Source organism: Bombina bombina, chromosome 4, assembly GCF_027579735.1.
Source record: "Bombina bombina isolate aBomBom1 chromosome 4, aBomBom1.pri, whole genome shotgun sequence".
NCBI classification, from domain to species: domain Eukaryota; kingdom Metazoa; phylum Chordata; class Amphibia; order Anura; family Bombinatoridae; genus Bombina; species Bombina bombina.
The window spans coordinates 170,646,067-170,669,040 of record NC_069502.1 but is presented as its reverse complement, the minus strand read 5'-3'; the positions used below and the strand labels follow the sequence as shown (position 1 = coordinate 170,669,040).

The 22,974-nt window shown below is 36.5% G+C and overlaps 1 protein-coding gene across 2 annotated transcripts in view; it reads left to right on the top strand.

The window, feature by feature from the left end:
- The first annotated feature begins 3,527 nt into the window (after positions 1–3,527).
- GRHL1 (grainyhead like transcription factor 1) overlaps positions 3,528–22,974 on the top strand; it is a 58,119-nt gene continuing 38,672 nt past the window's right edge. For both annotated transcript variants that reach the window (XM_053709697.1, XM_053709695.1), the window contains exons 1-4: positions 3,528–3,673; positions 21,153–21,339; positions 21,821–21,894; positions 22,441–22,816. In XM_053709697.1, coding sequence (XP_053565672.1) covers positions 3,654–3,673; positions 21,153–21,339; positions 21,821–21,894; positions 22,441–22,816 — 657 coding nt within the window. In that variant the 5' untranslated portion in view covers positions 3,528–3,653. The remainder of the gene's footprint in view (positions 3,674–21,152; positions 21,340–21,820; positions 21,895–22,440; positions 22,817–22,974) is intronic.

Genomic DNA, 22,974 nt, shown 5'->3' with positions numbered 1-22,974 from the left:
ATTCAGTTTGCATTTTCAAACTAATGAACAGAATATAGAAAAATAGGTGATTTTTTTTGCATTGGTCTAAATCTAAACACATGTGCCTAGTGATAACCAGAAAAATAGAGGGGGGCAACATCCTTATTTAAAAGAGGGAAAACCCCTATTTTGCATGAGGGGCCTTTATAATAGCTCCCATCCCTCACAACAAGAAATGACTTAGTGAGACAAGTGATTAACATTTTTATTGATCAGCCACATCCTAGCTGTGCCAGTTCACCCTTTCAAATGAGGGGGTTAAGATATAGGGTTTTAAATTCCCATCTTCAAGCCTTAGACTCACTAACACGGAAATCCATTCAACTTCAGGGACTTTGTTGTGCCCTAAGACATCACTATGCAGGCAGTGTTAACGTTATGGGGAGTTATGACCTTCATCAGTCAGGGTAAGGAGGCTACTGTTTTTTTTTTCCCCATTGCAGCTAAGCGGAACCCCAGGATACGTTTTGGAACAGGGAGCCTTCAGGAGGACAACACTTTATCAGCACTGACAGCTTCATACAGAGGATGAAAATATATATAGGTTTAAAAATATGAATATCTAAAATAGTGTGTTAATATAGATATATAGAAGCTAAATGGTATCTACAAATGAGATTTGAATGTATTAAAACCTGTGCAATCATATACTTAAATATTAAATAAATCATGTTTAGAAATATAAAAAACGACATTTAACCACAACCCCCCCCCAATATATATTAAACATAAGAGTCTGACATTCATTAAACTCAATTTTTTTCTTTCAGGAATTTAGAAAGAACATGTGATTTTAAACAACTTTCCTATTTACTTCTATTATCTTATTTGCTTCATTCTCTTGATATCCTTTATTGAAAAGCATATCTAAATAGGCTCAGTAGCTGTTGATTGGTGGCTGCACATACTGTAGATGCCTTGTGTGATTGGCTCACCCGTGTGCATTGCTATTTTTTCAACAAAGGGTATCTAAAGAATGGAGCAAATTAGATAATATAAGTAAATTTGAATGTTGTTTAAAATTGTATTCTCTATCTGAATCTTAAAAGAAAATGTTTGTGTTTCATGTCCCTTTAATTATATCTGCATGTCTGTGGTAAGTGATTCTATCACAGGTAAAGTTGTCATGAGCAAATGTATACTATTTGGGTTAGAAATGCTATGCAATGTTTTCTCAGATGCAACTTTTCTTTGAAAAATAAAGGATACAGAACATTAAATATAAATGGGGTAAAGTTAACCTTCATATCTTGCAAACAGTTTTTGTTTATAAAATGAATCAGGAACTATGGTCAAATGTAATGCTTTTTTGGGACCATTTTGAAGTTTTCAACATAAATGAGCCGGTTATATTTTAAAGGAATAAATATAAACTACGGTACATTCTATTAAATAAAAATAACATTTTCTAGTGGTTTAAAATATATCCTGTGGACGGGTATGTATCTGTAAGTTCATCACACACAAGCATACAAACGTATACATAGAAACCAACAACTAGGGTATTTGTTTAACAAACATTTTGCTAAGAAAAATCCCTCTACTTTAGGACAATTAAATGGCCACACTAGTATCGTGATGATCAGTTAAATGTTGTAACCAAAACAAGCCACCTTGCCCTTAAGGATCCCTCCAGGCCATTTTAACTGTGGGGACTGACTTTGCATATGCTTCTTTGCTGTAAACATGGCTGTCATTTTCTCTGGAGCCAGTGGGGATCTAAGGCGACTGTACATATATTTATCTTGTCCTGTTGTCCAGCTCTTGGTTACTAGATTTAGAACAAAACAAACAGAAACAAATACAGAAAAGACAGGCATAAAAGATGAATGTGTCTTAGTAAATACATGAAACACAGAATGTTTATATCAAGATTCAAATACAATGTTAACCAATGTGCACATTGCTGATGCTTAGATCACCTAGGTATGCTTTTCAAGAAAGGAAACCAAGAGAACTAAGCAAATAAGATAATAGAAGTAAATTGGAACGTTTAAAATTGCATTATCTAGCTGAATGATGAAAGTTTAATTTTAACTTCCCTTTAAGTTGTAGACACACAGGGCCAGATTACGAGTAGAGCGCAAATGAATGCTCCTACTTGAGTGTTAATTGCACTAGAAGTAAGATTTTTGCGCTCGTATTATAAGTTGAAAGTAAACTGTTTTCGCTCTTGCACAAACCCGACAAGCGCAAAAATCAGAAGTTAGAATATTGCGTGTGCGTTCACGTATTCCCCCCTAGAAGTCAATGGAGAAAAAAAAGTGGGGAAAAAAAACCCTAACACCCCACTCTCGTGCAAACCCGATTGCATATTCTCTATATGTATTTGTATGTATCTCAAAGCCCTTTGCCTGAAACCTCATATCTTTGAGCTTTTATAACTTTTTTGTGCAATATGTTATTTTAATAATTTTCATTAGATCGTGTTAATATGAGTGTAACTGTATTGTGTAATGTATTTTTGGTGCAACTTTAATTTTGCGAAACAGTTAACCAGAGCTCTGAAGTTGCGGTAATCATTCAGTTCTCAAGCAACTGCGTTTATTTTCAACTCGTAATATGAGCGGTAAACCCAACTAGCACAAGCCCTTGCTATAAAGCTCTTATCGCTCGGGCGCAGACATTTGTGCTCCACTCGTAATCTAGTCCAAGTCTGCTACTAAAACATGTTGCGTGTGTGCAAAACCAAGGTAATAACTGTGTATTGTGCATTCTTTCTGAAAATACAGCATCTGGCAAAAAAAATCATACTGCACAGACAAAAAAACTAAACATTTTTATTTCTAAAGTGCTTATGATCAACAAACATAACAAAGTTTATATCTAAAATATATAAAATATACTTTTCCCTCATAAACCAATAGTATTATCTCCACAGCACTCTCCATAGCTATAAAGTTTAAATTCGTACTAAAAACCAATCAAATGTTTTGACAAAATAGACCAATTTATTGATTCCCTAACAATAAAATGACAGTTTGGTTTCTAATATCTAAAACGTCAGTCATAAAACTTGCATAGCATCCTTTTTTTCCAAGTTGGTACAAACCTATAACTTTGGTGAATGTATTTGTTAACCATACACAAAAAAATGATAGTGAACTTTAGAGTTGTTGTATGGGGAACTGGCTCAGCCCCCATTATTGTCAAACACACCAACTAATAGTACCGTGATCAGAAATGACCTAAAACTCCTAAATGTATTACATATTGGACATATATTTTTTTGTTTGTTTGTTTTTTGCTAATTGGCTGTGCAAGCAAATAAGTGCAGGGTCCCACTTCCAGCTCTGGTGACAGAACATGTGACGTCTAATTCACAATACGATTTTTCTTCGAACTTTCTGACAGGGTCTTCAGGTAACACGATCCTTTCAGGTCCGCAACGTCTTAACGCCCAAACATTCACCTGTCAGCCAATCAACGCCCAGTATTCTCCTCCCTCCCTTAGCAGGGGAAAAGCAGTCAGCCAATCATAAGCCTCACTTCGTCTAAACCTCCCTCTCAATCACTGCCAACCTCAAAAAGCGAGAAAAGCCGACTAAACCCGTTTTTGCGCCCAATACACTGTAGGACAGATCGGATTTACTGTCCCAACTAGAAAGTCCAGTTCCACCGTGATCCGCGGCATGACACAAGACTACGATAAGTAAGTGAACCTGCCAACGCGGCTCTCATATGTCCAGTAGAACCGGTGTGTTTATCCCTTGTGCAAACTCTATGTCACCAGCCTGAGTTGCTATTATTTCTCATACCACCTAATTGTACCAAACCGAGGACATCGTTAGGTATATTCTGACCAGTTTAACTTTTTGTTAATTAATTTATTTATTCTGTAAACTTCTGTTCTTGACGTGCACCTACTTTTTCTCAAGGATGTACGGCTATTTGATCCTTCTGGTTTATGACATTTACGAGTATACTTTTTTCCGTTCATAATGAGTTTTTTTGGAACGCTTTGCTCCCGGGATGGGACACTTTTTGGTGTGACAGGTGCGGGAGTGCACCTGCTGCTGCCCCATCATCTTCTTACTAAGTCAGCCTGTGCTTGTGCGGTGTCCTTATGTTTGCAGCAGTATATTTATTCCCTTCTTGCACTGATACTGGTGTTTTATTGTGAAAACCAAAACTTCCTGATTATAGTAACTTTCCTATGATATGTAGCATATTATCCCTATAAATAGTATTATTGTACTGTGCTGCTGTTACTCAGTGTAAGGCTACATTCCCACACTATTGGATAGTAAAGGATCAGAGATTTGTGGTATATGTAATTGATGTTACTGTTTTTTTCAGTTGATATATGGTCAGTGTTGCATAGTAAAACTAACCGAGTAATATGAGTATATTCTTTGCAAAAAAAAAAAAAAAAAATATATATATATATATATATATATATATATATATATATATATTGTGTGTGTGCTTATACCTAATTTATATACACACACACTATATGAAAAAAACCTAATTGGCCTTATAATAACTTGAATTGTAATTTTTCAGTGTCAGCTACCTTCATCACACTGCCATGCTGAGTTGGAATATCTCTATAGTTTACCCATAAGGGATATAAAGTCAATAGCCAGTTAACAAAAATGTAATAGACCTTTAAATATTAAAAAAAATATTATTTCTTAAAAATAGGCATATTTCTTATTTGTCACAGTTTCTTACTTGTTAAGTAGTGGTAATTATTTGAGGACCTTTAAACACTCACACACTATGAAGTCATACAATGCTTTTGGAAAAAACAACACTAAGACGTGTAATGTGAATTTATAATCTCATATTAAGGGTGTCACAGAGTATACAAGTTTGGGAACCTTAAGTAAAAAAATATATATTTTGAGAGAATAGGTATTTTACTGCATTATTTGTAGGCCAGTTTCTAATTGTACAAGAAAATATACTGGAAATGATCAGAAGACACTTGTTAAATTTGGCTCCTAAGGTAAAAAGTTTTACAGTATCTGAAGAAAACTGTGAGGTGTACCTGGTGCTGGAATGAAACATGAGATTATAGGTGAGGTGCTGGTTACATATAACTATTAGTGTTGGAAGGGCTTGTGTTGGAACTATACACTGTTGGAAGGGCTTGTTTGCACTGCCTTTCTAATGCAAGCTCTGTTATGTTTTTCTTCTTTGTGAGATTCAAAGAACATGGATTGTGGATGAAGAGAAACCGCATTATCATGGCATCGTTAAATCATAGGGACACACCTACCCCTCCCCTTTAATGACTCTTAACATACGTGACCTGTTTTAGATGTTGTGGTTAAACATCATAGATCAGGTTGTTGTGGTTTTTTTCTTTTTGAAGATAAAAAAATATTCTGATGGCTGACTCAAGTTAAAAGGGAGTTTAAAGTAACATAACAACCCTGAAACGTCACTGTTATAAATTTTGGAGTGATTTAAATCCAGCGAGTGCTAGTACCTTTTATTTGATGTGGATTACCTCTTGGCACCCTGGTTCTGTAACTTCACTGTTTGTGTGAGTGCTCTGACTGTTGGGTATCTATCTATCTATCTATCTATCTATCTATCTATCTATCTATCTATCTATCTATCTATCTATCTATCTACAAAGAGCTACTGAACCTGGTTAGAGCTAGCTGTAAATAAGTCTGTCCAATGCTTGAAGTAATCATTTTATGTTATGTAGCTGGTTAGGGCAATCTGCAACATTTTGAAGGAAACCTAAGTTACAGAATTTGGCTTTTTGGTCTCTCTAGAGGTATTATAAGAAGAGCAATATGTTTACACAAAAATAGGTATTTTACAAGTAAAGCAAGCAAAATAAATCATTTATTTATGTATATTGTAAAGGGTTTTTTACTCCCCATAATAAACATTTTTATATTAGTATCTCAAAGTGTTTCATGTTCCTTTAAGTGGCTATACAACAAATACATTAGTTCCTGGTTGAGCATTTCTTTTGCTGTTGTCTGAAAACTCTAAAAGCAAACAGAAGCAAATTGAGTATTTCCTTATAGCTGAGTTTTAATTGGCTACATATCATACTTATACATTAGGATATCCCATTTGGTGAGCCAGCTATATATCATTATTCTCCTTATACACACACTGTGTAAATAAACTAAGCACATGAATACACCCATACAGGGTAGACATGCACAAACAAATGCAGCAGTAAGATAGACTTAAAAAAACAAATTAGAATTTGCTGGAGACAAAAAATGATACGTAACAGTGATATATTAAGGTGGTTTAGTAACTTGGCATGTTTATTCTGCAGTTTCATTAGCTGCTAAATGCGTTAGATGGTGGTCGTCCGGTGCCGGATTTCTTCTTTTGAAGGTGCAGCACACTAAGATCTGTACAAATCCAGATTATAGGTGCATAACACACATCGTTTTTCTCTCAAGATTAAGATAGAGCATACACATTTAAAAAAAACAAAACAAACAACTTTCCAATGTACTTGTTATTCAATTTATGTTGTTTTCTTGGTATCTTTTGTTGCAAAGCATACTTAGGTAGGCTTAGGAGCAAGAATGCACAACTGCTGATTGGTGGCTTCACATGAAATATGACTATTGTCATTGGCTCACCCGATTTGTTAAACAAAGTCCCAGTAATGTATTGCTGCTCCTTCAACAAATACGCCAAGATAATGAAGCAAATTTGATAATAGAAGTAAATTGGAAACTTGTTTTAAAATTGTAAGTTCTATTCCAATCAAAAAAGAAGAAAATGTGGTTTCATGGGGTTTCTTGCATTTAAAAGTACACTATGGGGCCGAATTATCAAGATCCGAATGGAGCTTGATGCCCCTGTTTCTGCGCGAGCCTTCAGCCTTGCCGGAAACAGCAGTTATGAAGCAGCGGTCTAAAGACCGTTTCTCCATAACTTGTCCGCCTTCTCTGAGGCTGCGGACATCAATCCGCCCGATCCTATACGATCCAACTGATTGACCCCCCCTGCTAGTGGCCGATTGGCTGTGAATCTGTGCAAGAACTGCTTGTGCCATGATAAATGCCAACAGCGTATGCTGTCGGCATTCGATGTGCGGCATACATGATACGATGTAGCTACATCGTATCATGTCCACTCGCACTTTCATAAATCGGCCCCTAAGAATAAAGAGGTTAAGAATGCTAAATATGTAAAAGGCTTGTATGTTTACTAAACTGTACCTAAAAAAGGCACATTTTAAAATGTCTTACTATTATTTATATATTTTTATATAGGGTGTACTGAACTGCATCACTTTTTTTGTCTGCGGAACCTGTCACATTCCACCAATAGAACTCTGGGAGTTCTGTTTATCAACTGATGAGTTTCCACCCCTTTACCACTTTGTTAGTTTCAAAATAAAAATGAACGTCTTACTAAAGGGACACAAAAACCAAAAAAATTCTATCATGATTCAGACCTAACATACAAAAGTTTCCAATTTTCTTCTGTTTATAAAATTTTAGTACTCGTGGCATTCTTTGTTGAAGAGCATACCTAGGTAGGTATTGTTAAAACTGCTGCTATATAGTGCTCAAGACACAAGTACACCCCGGAACCTTCTGATCTGCTTTTCAAATAACAATATCAAGAGAACTAAGTAAAATTAAAAACAAATAAATTGTAAAGTGTTTTTTTTTTCAGAATCTTTAACAAACTTTCTTTTTTTTTTTTCCTTGTTAAAAGCTTTCTGAAGTTTTAAATTGAATGCCTCCTTTAAATGTGTTTATATAGAATAAAAAAATCTATAACTTTATAGTAAAGTAATTTTATGTTTTCATCATTTTTGGTTTCATAAAACGCCCTTCTACATTTTATATTTCATAAGCATTTCACAATCTTCCCTGGAGTTGTGTGTGTATGGGAAATAGATTTCTGCCAAGCCATAAATTGAATTCATTCTTGAGATGATAATTCAAGCTCTGTGCACGCCTATTAAGGCAGCAGATTACCTTCCAGGCATTTCACCTTGTAACTAAATGTTGCAATGGGTTGAATAAGCCAAAAGCACCTGTTGTTTTAACATTACATTAAAAAAGAAATACAAAACAGAAGCACATTTAGATTTAATGCGCTAGCCAAAATGCAGCATGGGAAGATAGAGAACTAACGTTTTGAAAGTATTTTCTACATCTGTCAATATTAAAATCATCTAGTAGCATACCTAATAGCAATTAATTACACAAAACTTTAACAAGGTGTTGTTATTCAGTACAATTAGAGTTATTTATTAGGGATGCATTTTTTTTTTTTTAGCAAACGAATGCCAAACAAAATGCCGCCAGAGGCGTTCGACTATTTTCAGAGCACGATTTCTTCGTGTGAAACCACAACACACTAAGATCTGTGCAAAGCCATATTTTGGTGTGTTACACCTTCACAAGAAGAAATCCGGCGTAGAAAATAGGTGAATGCTGCCGGACATATTTGACATTCATTTTCTAACGAATCCCCGAATGCACATCCCTAATTTATTTATACCTGAATAGGGTATCCATGCAAATACTATATGGGGAGTTGTAAAACCTGTAATTAAATATAAAGAAAGAGGCATCCTATTTAAGTGTACAATTGTTAAATACTGAATTAAAGAGAAATTAAACTCTAATTTTATTCCCCATAAAATGTTTTAATTATGTGTTGTCATAATACTTTGCAATGCAGTTTTTTATTTTGCTCACTTTTTCTGTTTTTATTTTTTTTTTAATTCTGAAAGGTATAATGTATCTACTTCCCCAACAGATGCTGGTGTGCATTCTAACGAATGCAGTTCCCTGACACTTGTACATGCTGCAAAGTGATTTGCTGATATTTACTCAAGCATATTTTATACCTGTCTCTAAATAGCCTCACAGTGACTTTTCAGAGTGTGTCCCTGTGCTGAAAAAAGAAGCATATTTTAAAAAGGCTTAAAGGGACACTGAACCCAATTTTTTTCTTTCATGATTCAGATAGAGCATGAAATTTTAATTAACTTTCTAATTTACTCCTATTATCAATGTTTCTTTGTTTTCTTGCTATCTTTATTTTGAAAGCAGGAATGTAAATCTTAGCAGCCAGCCCATTTTAGGTTCAGTACCATGGATAGTGCTTGTTTATTGAAGGCTTACATTTATCCACCAATAAGCAAGCATAACCCAGGTTCTCAACCCAAAAATGGCCCAGCTCCTATGCATCACATTCCTGCTTTTTAAATAAAGATAGCAAGAGAACAAAAAATTGATAATAGGAGTAAATTAGAAAGTTGCTTAAAATGGCATGCTCTATCTGAATCATGAAATATTTTTTTTTTTTTTTGGTTTAGTGTCCCTTTAAACCATTTTATATGGAAGGTAGGTCTTTGGCAATGTGGTCCATAATTTTTAAAGCATAAATAATAATAAAACAAAAATGACTTGAAAGGGACAGTATACATCTAGTTTCATATAACTGTGTGTAATAGACACTACTATGAAGAAGAATATGCACAGATACTGATCTAAAAATTCAGTCTAAAACCTTTTAAAAACTTACTTAGAAGCTCCCAGTTTATCATTGTTAATGAGGTTAGGCTGGGACACCCAGTGAAAGAGGCTGTGAAATCAGGAAGAGCAGACATTCCCCCTCCCCTCCCCTGCATATGAAAAGAACCTTTAAGCAAACAGTAGCAGCAGGTTCTACATCTGACACTTTGGGACTTGGTTAGGAGTCTGAAATCTGAACAATGTTATGAAAAAAATAAGCAAAACTATACATTGTTACAAAAACACTACCAGATGTGCTAATTAAATGGATCATCTATAAAACATTTATGCAAAGACAAATCTAGTGTACAATGTCCCTTTAATGCCCTTTAATAGGTATACCTGTAGTTATTTGTCTGTGTTTTCCAATTTAGCATTATTACTTAAAATTGTACGACACTGAACATTCTGTAATGCTGGAACATATTTATTTTCCTTTCGTAGGTTGGGGGGGGGGAGTTAAATTGATCAACGTGGGAATCCTTCTCATTGTGTTTCTGAATATTGAATTTTCATAAGGAAAACTGCATGACATCAATATTGCCTTGGGTCATTTCTCAATAACAGAAGACTTAAGACTTGAATTGTTGTGCCAGGATCACTTTCCATAACCTGCAAGGTGTTATCATTCATTGCTTTTAGCTTTTAATCAATAGGCATTGGATTATATTGCAGTTGTGTACACTGTGTAGGAATGTGCTGTTCAGGATACATAGGAGGGGTGCAAGGATTGGGTTTATGTGCAGCCAGTGTCTGGAAAATAAAACTTTTTACTAATTACTACTCTAGATGCCTATTTATAATTTCCCAGTCGTGCTTCATTTAATACATTTTATACACAATCCCAGTCTAGTTTGTTATACAAAGCACCGATAAAGCCCTATAACATTGCATGTGCTTCAATGGTATTGACGCCATTCCTTAGGCACAGTGTCTGTGGACACTAATCATTTTTTAAATAGAATAACAATATAATAGTATGAAAACTTTGGCATTGACACCACAATGTATTCCTAGAGTAACGTATAACAAATATACAAACCTAATTTCATTAAAGGGACATAATACTCATATGCTAAATCACTTGAAAGTGATGCAGTATAACTGTAAAAAGCTGACAGGAAAATATCACCTGAGCATCTCTATGTAAAAAAGGTAGATATTTTACCTCACAATTTCCTCAGCTCAGCAGAGTAAGTTCTGTGTAAAAAGTTATAATCATCTGCAGCCCAGCTGCAGCTAAAAAAAATAATACAAAAAATGAAGAAATTAACAGCAGCCAATCAGCATCAACAGTGCTGAGGTCATGAACTCTTTTACTGTGATCTCATGAGATTTGACTTAACTCTCATGAAATTTCATTGTAAACTTCCTTACACTGAATAGGGAAATAAGATGAGTGTGCACGAAAGCTCGCTCCTTCCTCTGTCCCGGGACAGACATACTGATTTGTTGCTTAGAAGTCCTTTACAATGGGATGTGGCTACTAAGGAACTTTTGAGGTAAACTATCTTTCTTTTTTACATAGAGATGTTCTGGTGATATTTTCTAGTCGGCTTTTTATAGCTATGCTGCATCACTTTCAAGTGTTTAAACATTTGGGTATTATGGCCCCTTAATAAAAGTGAATTCTTTATGCTTAAACAGACAAGGAAGTTGGAATTAAACATTGTTGGTTTAGAGCACTGGTTTTCAAACCTGTCTTCAGGTCTCCCTAAAAGGCCATATTTTGAGGATATCTGAACTGGAGCACAGGTGAAATAATCATCTGATCAGTAAACCTGGTTATTTTACCTGCTCTCATCCAGTGTAATCCTAAAAATCTGGACTGTTGGGGAGGCCTGAAGACAGGTTTGAAAACCAGTTGTTTAGAGAGAACCAAAGGAGTAACTATAGGGGTCTCCGTAGAGATCAGACCTGCACCTCTATATGACCCATCTGGCGCTACAATCATTATTGGTTTGGCTATAGGGGTGTCTAGAGGCCCAGGCTCCACGTGCATCATGTCTGGCACCTATGTGTGCTTCTCCCCTGTGAAATAGTGCTCAAAATGTAAGGGGAGTGTATGAATTTGCCTTTACAAATATGGTAGCAGGGTTTCCAAGATGGCCGTCACATTCTGGTGCAGAATAACTAAGGTGGAGAATGACTCTTAATCACAGAAAAGTAGCTCCTTTGAATAACCACCCCAAACCATTATTCCTCCTCCACCAACCTTTACTGTAAGCATTATGCTTTCTGGTAGGTAGTGTTTTCCTGGCATCTGCCACACCCAGATTCTTCCATCAGACAACCGCTGCTCAAGAATTTAGTGGCAGCGTGCTTTACAGAAGCTGACGCTTGGCATTGTGCATATTGATGTCAGGCTTGTGTACAGCTGCTAAACCATGAAAACTCTTTTTTCATTAACCCCTTAAGGACCAGCGACGTACCCTGTATGTCGCTGGCCTTTTTTTGGTACTTGATTGTTTTATAGCGCGGTCTTGCCACCAGCGTTGAGACTGCTCTATTCCACAAAGCCTGCTGGAGGGAGGGCATTAATAGCGTGTTCTTGCTAGACTTGTGCTATTATGTCCTGAAAAAACCCTTAACGACCAGTGACATACAGGGTACATTGTGGTCATTAAGGGGTTAAGCTCCTGATGCCCTGTTCTTCTGCTGATGTTGCTCCCAGCGACAAATTTGGAACTCTGTAATGAGTGATGCAACAGATGATTGGTGCTTTTTACACGCTACACTCTTCAGCACTCTGTAGCATTGCTGATTGTAGCTCCTAGATGCTGCCCCTTCACAATAATAGAGCTTACAGTTGACCAGAGCAGATCTAGTAGGGCAGAAATTTTACAAACTGACTTGTGGCAAAAGTGTCATCCTATGACAGTGCCACATGTAAAGAAACTGAGTTTGTCATTGTACCCATTGACCCATTGCAATACCAAGGTTTCATGCATTTATGCACCTGATTGCAATAGGTGTGGATGAACACCTTAACTCAGTAACTAATAAGGGTGTCCACATACTTTTGCCAAATAGGGTTTGTGTTTAGGTTATGTTTTGGCTATATGCTGTTAAATATATTCTATAAGTCGTGTAATAAGCTCTTGCTTAAGAGTATTTCTGACATCTATATTCAAGAGGTGTGTAATAAGCTTACACGGACCTTGTGCCCTAAATCTTCTGTAATCCATATGCAGAGCAGCTTCTATTATTTAGTTATGTATTTTTGCTTTTACATTTAATTTTAAACTAATTCAGCTGTATGTATGCACTTGCTACAAAAATACTCATTGGGAGATGGGCACTACCTATAAGTCTGTATACGTTAGTAGGTAAGTGCACAGTTGGTTGCTATATTAATTTAAACTACTTCTACTTTTTTTGTTATTTATAAAAGTTACTTAAAGGGACAAGATGGCTACCAATAAGTTAGAGGGTTAGAGAGCTGGTTGGGGGGATCAGGGAGGTTGGGGGCTAAGGGGGGGATCCTACAGAGCAGCATATGTTAATATGCTTAATTTTAAAAAAACTGCCAGTACTTAACATGGCGGGGACAATTGTGGGGTGGGGGAGGGAGCTGTTTGGGAGGGATCAGGGGGTGTAATGTGTCAGGTGGGAGGCTGATATCTACACTAAAGCTAAAATTAACACTGCAAAGCTCCCTAATTAACCCCTTCACTGCTAGCCATAATACACGTGTGGTGCGCAGCGGCATTTAGTGGCCTTCTAATTACCAAAAAGCAACGCCAAAGCCATATATGTCTGCTATTTCTGAACAAAGGGGATCCCAGAGAAGCATTTACAACCATTTGTGCCATAATTGCACAAGCTGTTTGTAAATAATTTCAGTGACAAACCTAAAATTGTGAAAAAAATTATGTTTTTTTTTTTTAATTTGATCGCATTTGGCGGTGAAATGGTGGCATGAAATATACCAAAATATCAATACGTGGGGTTGTCTACTATACAACACTAAAGCTAAAATTAACCCTACAAGCTCCCTAATTAACCCCTGCACTGCTGGGCATAATACAAGTGTGGTGCACAGTGGCATTTAGCGGCATTCTAATTACCAAAAAGCATTGCCAAAGCCATTTATGTCTGCTATTTCTAAACAAAGGGGATCCCAGAGAAGAATTTACAACCATTTATGAACAAGCTGTTTATAAATAATTTCAGTGAGAAACTGAAAGTTTGTGAAAAAATTAACAATTTTTTTGTATTTGATCGCATTTGGCGGTGAAATAGTGGCATGAAATATACCAAAATGGGCCTAGATCAATACTTTGGGATGTCTTCTAAAAAAAAAAATATATATACATGTCAATGGATATTCAGGGATTCCTGAAAGATATTTGTGTTCCAATGTAACTAGCGCTAATTTTGAAAAAAAGTGGTTTGGAAATAGCAAAGTGTATTTATGGCCCTATAACTTAAAAAAACAAACAAAGAACATGTAAACATTGGGTATTTCTAAACACAGGACAAAATTTAGAAACTATTTAGCATGGGTGTTTTTTGGTGGTTGTAGATGTGTAACAGATTTTGGGGGTCAAAGTTAGAAAAAGTGTGTTTTTTTTTTTTTCCATTTTTTCCTCATATTTTATCTTTTTTTTTTTTTATAGTAAATTATAAGATATGATGAAAATAATGGTATCTTTTGAAAGTCCATTTAATGGCGAGAAAACGGTATATAATATGTGTGGTTACAGTAAATGAGTAAGAGGAAAATTACAGCTAAACACAGTAAAAATGTAAAAATAGCCTTGGTCCCAAACGGACAGAAAATGGAAAAGTGCTGTGGTCATTAAGGGGTTAAACTTCTTGAATGGACTTTTTTTATTTATTTTTTAACTATTTGTATATTAATTTATTTATACATTTTTGAGGTTTTCTGTGTTATCCCATTTTTTAAATTTTTTTTATAGTTTAACTCCATTTTCAATACACTCTTTAAGCACTTCTAGTAGGCCAAACGATGTCCATATTCGTGTAATAGTGGGTGAGTTTTTAAAGGGACATTCTATAGTATAATAAGATGTTTCAATTCGTTAGAGCATTTTATCACATGAATGCTTGTATAGTTAAAATGGTGCTGTCATTCCAGTCCTGAGAGCCATGCCTTGCTTACATAAGTGATCTGAGCTGTTTGTATGTATAATAATAATAATAATATGCTCTAACAAATTACACCACTAACTATTCTACTAGAATTACATCTTTAAATAGAAACATATTTCCAATATACATGTATTTGCAAAAATGCTTCTATTAAAAGTTAGAACTGTTTCTCTTGTAAGGTGTATCCAGTCCACGGATTCATCCTTTACTTGTGGGATATTCTCCTTCCCTACAGGAAGTGGCAAAGAGAGCACACAGCAGAGCTGTCCATATAGCTCCCCCTCTAGCTCCACCCCCCAGTCATTCTCTTTGCCGGCTCTAAGCACTAGGTTGTATTGGCCTTTCTGAGGTCTCATGGGTGGAAGGTGAACATCAGAAAGAGTTATCTTTCCCCTCTCACAAGGGTTTCCTTCCTAGGGACTCTAATAGACTCGGTAGAAATGAAAATATTTCTGACGGAGGTCAGAAAATTAAAACTCTTAACTACTTGCCGAGCTCTTCATTCCATTCCTCGGCCATCTGTAGCTCAGTGCATGGAGGCAATCGGATTAATGGTAGCAGCAATGGACATAGTCCCTTTTGCTCGGATACACCTCAGACCACTGAAACTATGCATGCTCAAACAGTGGAATGGGGATTATGCAGATTTGTCTCCTCAAATTCAGTTGGACCAGGAGACCAGAGATTCTCTTCTCTGGTGGTTGTCTCAGGATCACCTGTCTCAGGGAATATGTTTCCACAGGCCAGAGTGGATCATTGTAACGACCGACGCCAGTCTGTTAGGTTGGGGTGCGGTCTGGGACTCCCTGAAAGCTCAGGGTTTATGGTATCGGGAAGAAACTCTTCTCCCGATAAACATTTTGGAACTGAGGGCGATATTCAACGATCTTCAGGCATGGCCTCAACTAGCTGCGGCCAAATTCATCAGATTTCAGTCGGACAACATCACGACTGTAGCTTACGTCAATCATCACGATGACGGAAGTAACCAAAATAATCAGGTGGGCGGAGGATCACTCCTGCCATCTCTCAGCAACTCACATCCCAGGAGTAGACAACTGGGAGGCGGATTTTCTAAGTCGTCAGACTTTTCACCCGGGGGAGTGGGCACTCCACCCGGAGGTATTTGCCCAGCTGACTCAGCTATGGGGCACTCCAGAGTTGGATCTGATGGTGTCCCGTCAGAACACCAAACTTCCTCTCTATGGGTCCAGATCCCGGGATCCCAAGGCGGTATTGATAGATGCTCTAGCAGCGCCTTGGTCCTTCAATCTGGCTTATGCCTTTCCACCATTTCCTCTTCTCCCTCGTCTGGTCGCCAGTATCAAGCAGGAGAAGGCTTCAGTGATTCTGATAGCGCCTGTGTGGCCACGCAGGACTTGGTATGCAGACCTAGTGGACATGTCATCTGTCCCACCATGGACACTGCCAATGAGGCAGGATCTTCTAATACAGGGTCCGTTCAAGCATCCAAATCTAATTTCTCTGCGTCTGACTGCTTGGAGATTGAACGCTTAATTCTATCAAAGCATGGTTTCTCTGAGTCAGTTATAGATACTCTGATTCAGGCTAGAAAGCCTGTCACCAGGAAAATCTACCATAAGATATGGCGGAAATATCTTTGTTGGTGTGAATCCAAGGGTTACTCATGGAGTAAGATTAGGATTCCCAGGATATTGTCTTTCCTCCAAGAAGGATTGGAGAAAGGATTGTCAGCTAGTTCCTTAAAAGGACAGATATCTGCTCTGTCTATCCTTTTACACAAGCGTTTGGCAGAGGTACCAGACGTTCAAGCGTTTACTCAGGCTTTAGTCAGAATCAAGCCTGTTTATAAACCCGTGGCTCCGCCATGGAGTCTAAATCTAGTTCTTTCAGTTCTTCAAGGGGTTCCGTTTGAACCTTTTACATTCCATAGATATTAAGTTGTTATCTTGGAAAGTTTTGTTTTTGGTAGCTATCTCTTCTGCTCGGAGAGTCTCCACGCAGATAAGGTAGTTTTGCGTACCAAACCTGGTTTTCTTCCTAAAGTTGTTTCTAACAAGAATATTAACCAGGAAATAGTTGTTCCTTCTCTGTGTCCTAATCCTTCTTCGAAGAAGGAACGTCTATTACACAATCTTGATGTAGTTCGTGCTTTAAAGTTCTATTTACAAGCAACTAAGGATTTCAGACAAACATCTTCCTTGTTTGTTATCTATTCTGGTAAGAGGAGAGGTCAGAAAGCGACTGCTACCTCTCTTTCCTTTTGGCTGAAAAGCATCATCCATTTGGCCTATGAGACTGCTGGCCAGCAGCCTCCTGAAACTATTACTGCTCATTCTACCAGAGCAGTGGCTACCACATGGGCTTTTAAAAATGAGGCTTCTGTTGAACAGATTTGTAAGGCAGCGACTTGGTCTTCGCTGCATACTTTTTCAAAATTTTACAAATTCGATACTTTTGCTTCTTCGGAGGCTATTTTTGGGAGAAAGATTTTGCAAGCAGTGTGGTGCCTTCCGTTTAAGGTACCTGTCTTGTTGCCTCCTTTCATCCGTGTCCTAAAGCTTTGGTATTGGTATCCCACAAGTAAAGGATGAATCCGTGGACTGGATACACCTTACAAGAGAAAACAGAATTTATGCTTACCTGATAAATTATTTTCTCTTGTGGTGTATCCAGTCCACGGCCCGCCCTGGCAATTGAGTCAAGTAATATTTTTTTGTTTAAACTACAGTCACCACCTCACCCTTTCTCCTTTTTCTTCCTAACCTTTGGTCGAATGACTGGGGGGTGGAGATAGAGGGGGAGCTATATGGACAGCTCTGCTGTGTGCTCTCTTTGCCACTTCCTGTAGGGAAGGAGAATATCCCACAAGTAAAGGATGAATCCGTGGACTGGATACACCTTACAAGAGAAAGTAATTTATCAGGTAAGCATAAATTCTGTTTTTAATGTTAACATTTTTCTATGCACGTGCATGTGAAGCATAACTAGATATTCTCAGTGCACCAGCATTTTAAGTGCTGCAGCTGCTCAGAGTGCCAGTGGGGCTTGTATCATGTCAGCAATTAACAAATTGAGTCATTACCAGATGGTACAAGCACCTTAGGCTGTCTGAGCAAGCACTGTATTTAAAATGCTGGTGCACAGTGCATACTTAGATACACATTTGAAACAGCTATAGCTTTTACTAGAAGCATTTTTGATAATACATGTATATTACAAAAATGCTTCTATTCAAATCTGAAATGTATCCATGTGTATTCCAATTTTGGCTGGAATGTCCCTTTAAGTGACGCCAACCCGCCAACATTTGGGCATCCTTGGCATTTTTTTTTGTTTGTAATCCAGCTGGTATTATTTGTTAAAAATTACCAAGTCCTGCAAAACAGTTTCTATAGTCTAACTCCAAACATTACCCTGAAAGGTAACCTCTGTTAGCTTTTAACTATTATCTGTGTTTTTTTTTTTCTTTTTAGCCATATACATTTTTTTCAACTAATGGTTTGGAACAAATAAAATAATCTGGAACCAAAAACAGTGGGATACATTAAAAAGAATAAATAAACAGTAGCGCTGCTTAATAAATGTAATATATTCTAAAGTCCTAATAGATTTCTATTCATCACAATGTAACTAATTAACAAAAAATCCTAAAAGATAAGATTTTTATTTCTAGTTATTTATTTTTAACTGTATACTTTGAACAGCCGTGTCCTTTATTTTTATTGCTTTGAACATACTGTTAATTGAAATGTGCCATAAATTTCATATCAATTTTATTATCACAGAATATGATCTTTCAGTTGACTGACTTTTACTGTTAAGAACAGAACTAAGTATTTGATAGGCAAATTGCCTTAGAATAGAGGATTTGCAGTTTAATTGTTTTGCTAGTTCCATTAACAGTGTTTCATAATTTATTTAGTTTTTCATCAAAAAAGTTAGGAACCAGCAGCCATGCTTAAGTATATATGAATAAATATATGTTTTTATTTATTTATGTATTTTTAATAATATTATAAGGTGAGAAAGGAGGAGCAAATCGCTAATAAACTAACAACAAAATACATAGCTTTATGTAGGTGTTCACAATTGTAGTCAATCAGTAATTAAAGGGACATAATACTCATAAGCTAAATCACTTGAAAGTGACGAAGCATAACTGTTAACAGATGACAGGAAAACATCACCTGAACATCTCTTTGTAAAAAAGGAAGATATTTTACCTCACAACATCCTCAGCTCACCAGAGTAAGTGTTGTGTGAAAAGTTATACTTCAGCTGCTGTCCAGTTGCATGTAAGAAGAAAGGAACAGCAGTCAATCGGCATCAGCAATGCTGAGGTCGTGAACTCTGTTAGTGTGATCTCATGAGATTTCACTTAACTCTCATATTTCATAGTAAACTTCTTTTTACTGAATAGGCAAATAACATGAGTGTGCATGAGGCATGCTCCCTTGAAGGTCCTGGGACACGCATACTGATTTGCTGCTTGAAGTCTTCTTTTTTTACATAGAGATGTTCAGGTGATATTTTCTAGTCTGCTTTTTACAGCTATGCTGCATTACTTTCAAATGTTTCAATATTTGGGTATCATGGCCCTTTAAAACTTATGAGCAGATACATGTTTGTTCGGACCATAAAACTTTTTCATATTGCCCATAATCCATTGCTTATTCCTCTTTTGTAAAATAGTGTGCATTTCTTCTGTTTATAACATTATTTGTGTCTGCCTATCTATATAAAAACACCACAATACATTAAAAAGAAAATGCAAAGAATATATAAAGTGATCTTAAAAATGACTGATAAAGATCTTTCATATTTGAGACCGATCATGCAGTAAATGTGCTTTGTTCTTTTGGCATCCTTTATTGAAGAACATACCTAGCTAAGCTGAGGAACAGTAGCACACTACTGGGAGCCGAGTTTTCTCTTCAATAAAGGATTTCAAAAGAACAAAGGACATTTTATAAATAGAACTAAATTGCAAATATGTTTAAAATGTCATGCTCTCTGAATCACAACAATTTAAGTTTGATTTTATTGTTGCTTTAACATGACATAACGCCTCCAAACCTAACGCAAAGTAGACCGGAAATGCATTTATACATACATTTGTCGGAAGGAAAATCGAAGAAATAAATTAAAATTCCTCATGTGATTTACTGAAATTACTCTAGTAAAGAAAATTCTTCTATCTGTTTTGTAATCTGTTGAGCCGGGTCATTCTTTTGTTTTCACACTTCTCTACGATATCAATATTTTCTCACCCTTTTGATCCACTGTATGGGCAAAATATCAGAGTGTGTTGTTGGATACAATTTTTTTTAAACTATAGTAGTGTGGCAAGAAAATAGAAAACATTGTAAAAAAAAAACTAAAATAAGAGGTTCATAAAAGTCACGGATGACGTGTATGGTGACATATTGCCCTAAATCACAGACGGTCATAATTTGCAAAACCTTTTACCGTGTTGCGGCAGATTGGTGGGCTGGTTAGTTGAACACTGATACCGCACATTCACATTTCTTAAGTTATGTTGAGATAAGCTTAATCAAGACTGGTGCTATATAATTTTATATAGTGAGCTTGGTTAACACCCTTCACCTATGCCTCTGATTGACCAGCTGTTTACATTACACAGGCACCAAATATTTCCAGAGACCCAGTCCCATCATATTGTAGGAATAGCAAATAAAATGGCATAAATGCATTAGTGACTGTCACAAATATTTTATTGGCTTTTACGTTGAGCCATATTCCTGTACTTGTTGGATCAGGGCCAGTAGTGCTCGGCTGGCTGATAGCTATCCAGTTACAAGTAGTATACTGAGCACGCACCTTGGATTTGTTTGTTTCTTTACAGAAATATCTTTATTTTTCTTGTTCACATGGTTTCAGTTTGTGTATTCTAAGGATTTAAACCTTTAACTGCCAAAAGGGCTGTACCGTCATGCATAACAATGCATTGCAGTCCTCTGGCTGCCAAGGAGTTAAATAATTAGATTGCAATAGGACTGATAAAGCTACAGTGTATATGCTTATTATGTGTTTGTATTTATAGGAAAGAGTCGAATCCCTTTTTTATACATGCTCTGACATTTCTAACTGCTCCAGCACTTGTGGACCAGTAGTCATTTCCAGCCATATATATAATATAATATATTATGCAGAATAGTACGCAGTATACTATTAACATACTTTGCAATGAGAAGTGCATTTAAAAGATTCCAGGACTTGCACTTTGAACACACTTTTGGGTTCTAGACAAAGTGGTTTTCTTATCCTGAATAGACCAACTTGTCTGATGACCAATAGAACTGTCAAGGTTGTCCTTATCAACCAATGAGAGAGTTTTGCACAGTTTTGCACATATATAGTGCATGGGTTTGTTCTATACTTATTATTATTATTATTATTATTATTATTATTATTATTATTATTATTATTAGTAGTAGTAGTAGTATTATTACTGTTGTTGTTGTGTGTTTGTTAACTTTAGTGTATTTTTATTTTATTATTTATTTTTATTTTTTTAAGCAAAAGGCCGGTGCTGGTGCTACAGAATGATCCTCTGTATTCCCAGAGGAGATCTTATACCAGTGAAGATGAAGCCTGGAAATCATTCCTCGAGAACCCTCTTACTGCAGCTACCAAAGCAATGATGAGCATTAATGGGGATGAAGACTCGGCAGCTGCCCTGGGACTCCTATATGACTATTACAAGGTAGTATTGTGTAACCCAGTGACAAAGATGTTGGGTGCAGTATTCATTCTGAAAGAGCAGCAACCTTGAAACTGTGATTTCATATTTATAAAAAAAAAAAAAAGTATTTGCTGAACAGTTGTCTTGAAGAGTTGTGTATTACAATTCATGCCTGGACTAGCCTGTTCCAAAGCAGAAGGGTTAAAGAAGATTATCCATGATCAATCCCTGTTTGCTATTGTAACCGTTTAATTGTTTAACCCCCAGCTGCCAAAGTGCTGCAGCCCAGAGGTTAAAGAAAATATAATTCCTTGGGGGTAAATAGTGCCATAATAATGAGTTATTGTCATTTGGCAGCTATGTTTCTGCTTTCTTGTTAGGGGTCAGGCTAAACAGAAAATACTATTGATTTGCATTTGTAGCTGTATGTGAAATTTCTGAGAGTGTGGTTTTGCATACACACAAATACTGATTATGTCTTGTTTATTTTCATTCCCATAAGGTCCCCAGGGACAGGAGGACATCTTCTGCCAAACAAGACCATGATCATTCAGATCCAGAACACCACAGCAAAAGGTTAGTATTTTACTCCTAGTATTACTCCAAAAGATCATAATTGGATATATGTGGAATTCTAGTTGCATGCAAATGCAGAACCCGTTTCAAAGTCTTTCAGGTTGAGTGTGTGTGTATATATATGTGTGTGTGTGTGTGTGTATATATGTGTGTGTGTATATATGTGTGTGTGTATATATGTGTGTATATATGTGTGTGTGTGTGTATATATGTGTGTGTGTGTGTATATATGTGTGTGTGTGTGTATATATGTGTGTGTGTGTATATATGTGTGTATATATGTGTGTATATATGTGTGTGTGTATATATGTGTGTATATATGTGTGTGTGTGTGTGTATATATGTGTGTGTGTGTGTATATATGTGTGTGTGTGTATATATGTGTGTATATATGTGTGTATATATGTGTGTGTGTATATATGTGTGTATATATGTGTGTGTGTGTGTATATATATATATATATATATATATATATATATATATATATATATATATATATATATATATTAAAAAAAAAATCTATAATAAAAATGTAATTTTATTTAGGAATGGTTTGCCACAAATAAATGAGCAACCTTTAATTTCTGCTGGAGAAAACCGAGTCCAAGTGCTGAAGAGTGTTCCTTTTAACATTGTGCTTCCATCGGGCAACCAACTAGACAAGAGGGGTCACCTCACCACTCCAGACACCACAGTCACTTTGTCCTTCACTCCCATGCACACCATCAAAACCGAATCTCACGCCCATGGCCTTACAGTAGGAATTCCGCCCAGTGTGTACTCTGAGCCTACAGAACGTATTGTGGTCTTTGACCGAAATCCCACCCCTGACCACTACAGCTCCAGCAGCCAACCACCCAGCTCTCAAAGACGCACACCAGACTCCACTTTCTCTGAGAGCTACAAGGAAGACGTACCAGAGGTAAAATGTTCCTATATCTTTTACTGGGTTTAGATAAAAACTAGAAATAAAAGTCTAGGTGAAAAGGATTGAAAACCTCAGACTTATACCTAAGGAATTGCATGTAACATTGTTTAAATAAATTGAATCTTTTGCTAGAAATGCTTCTGCACAGTATT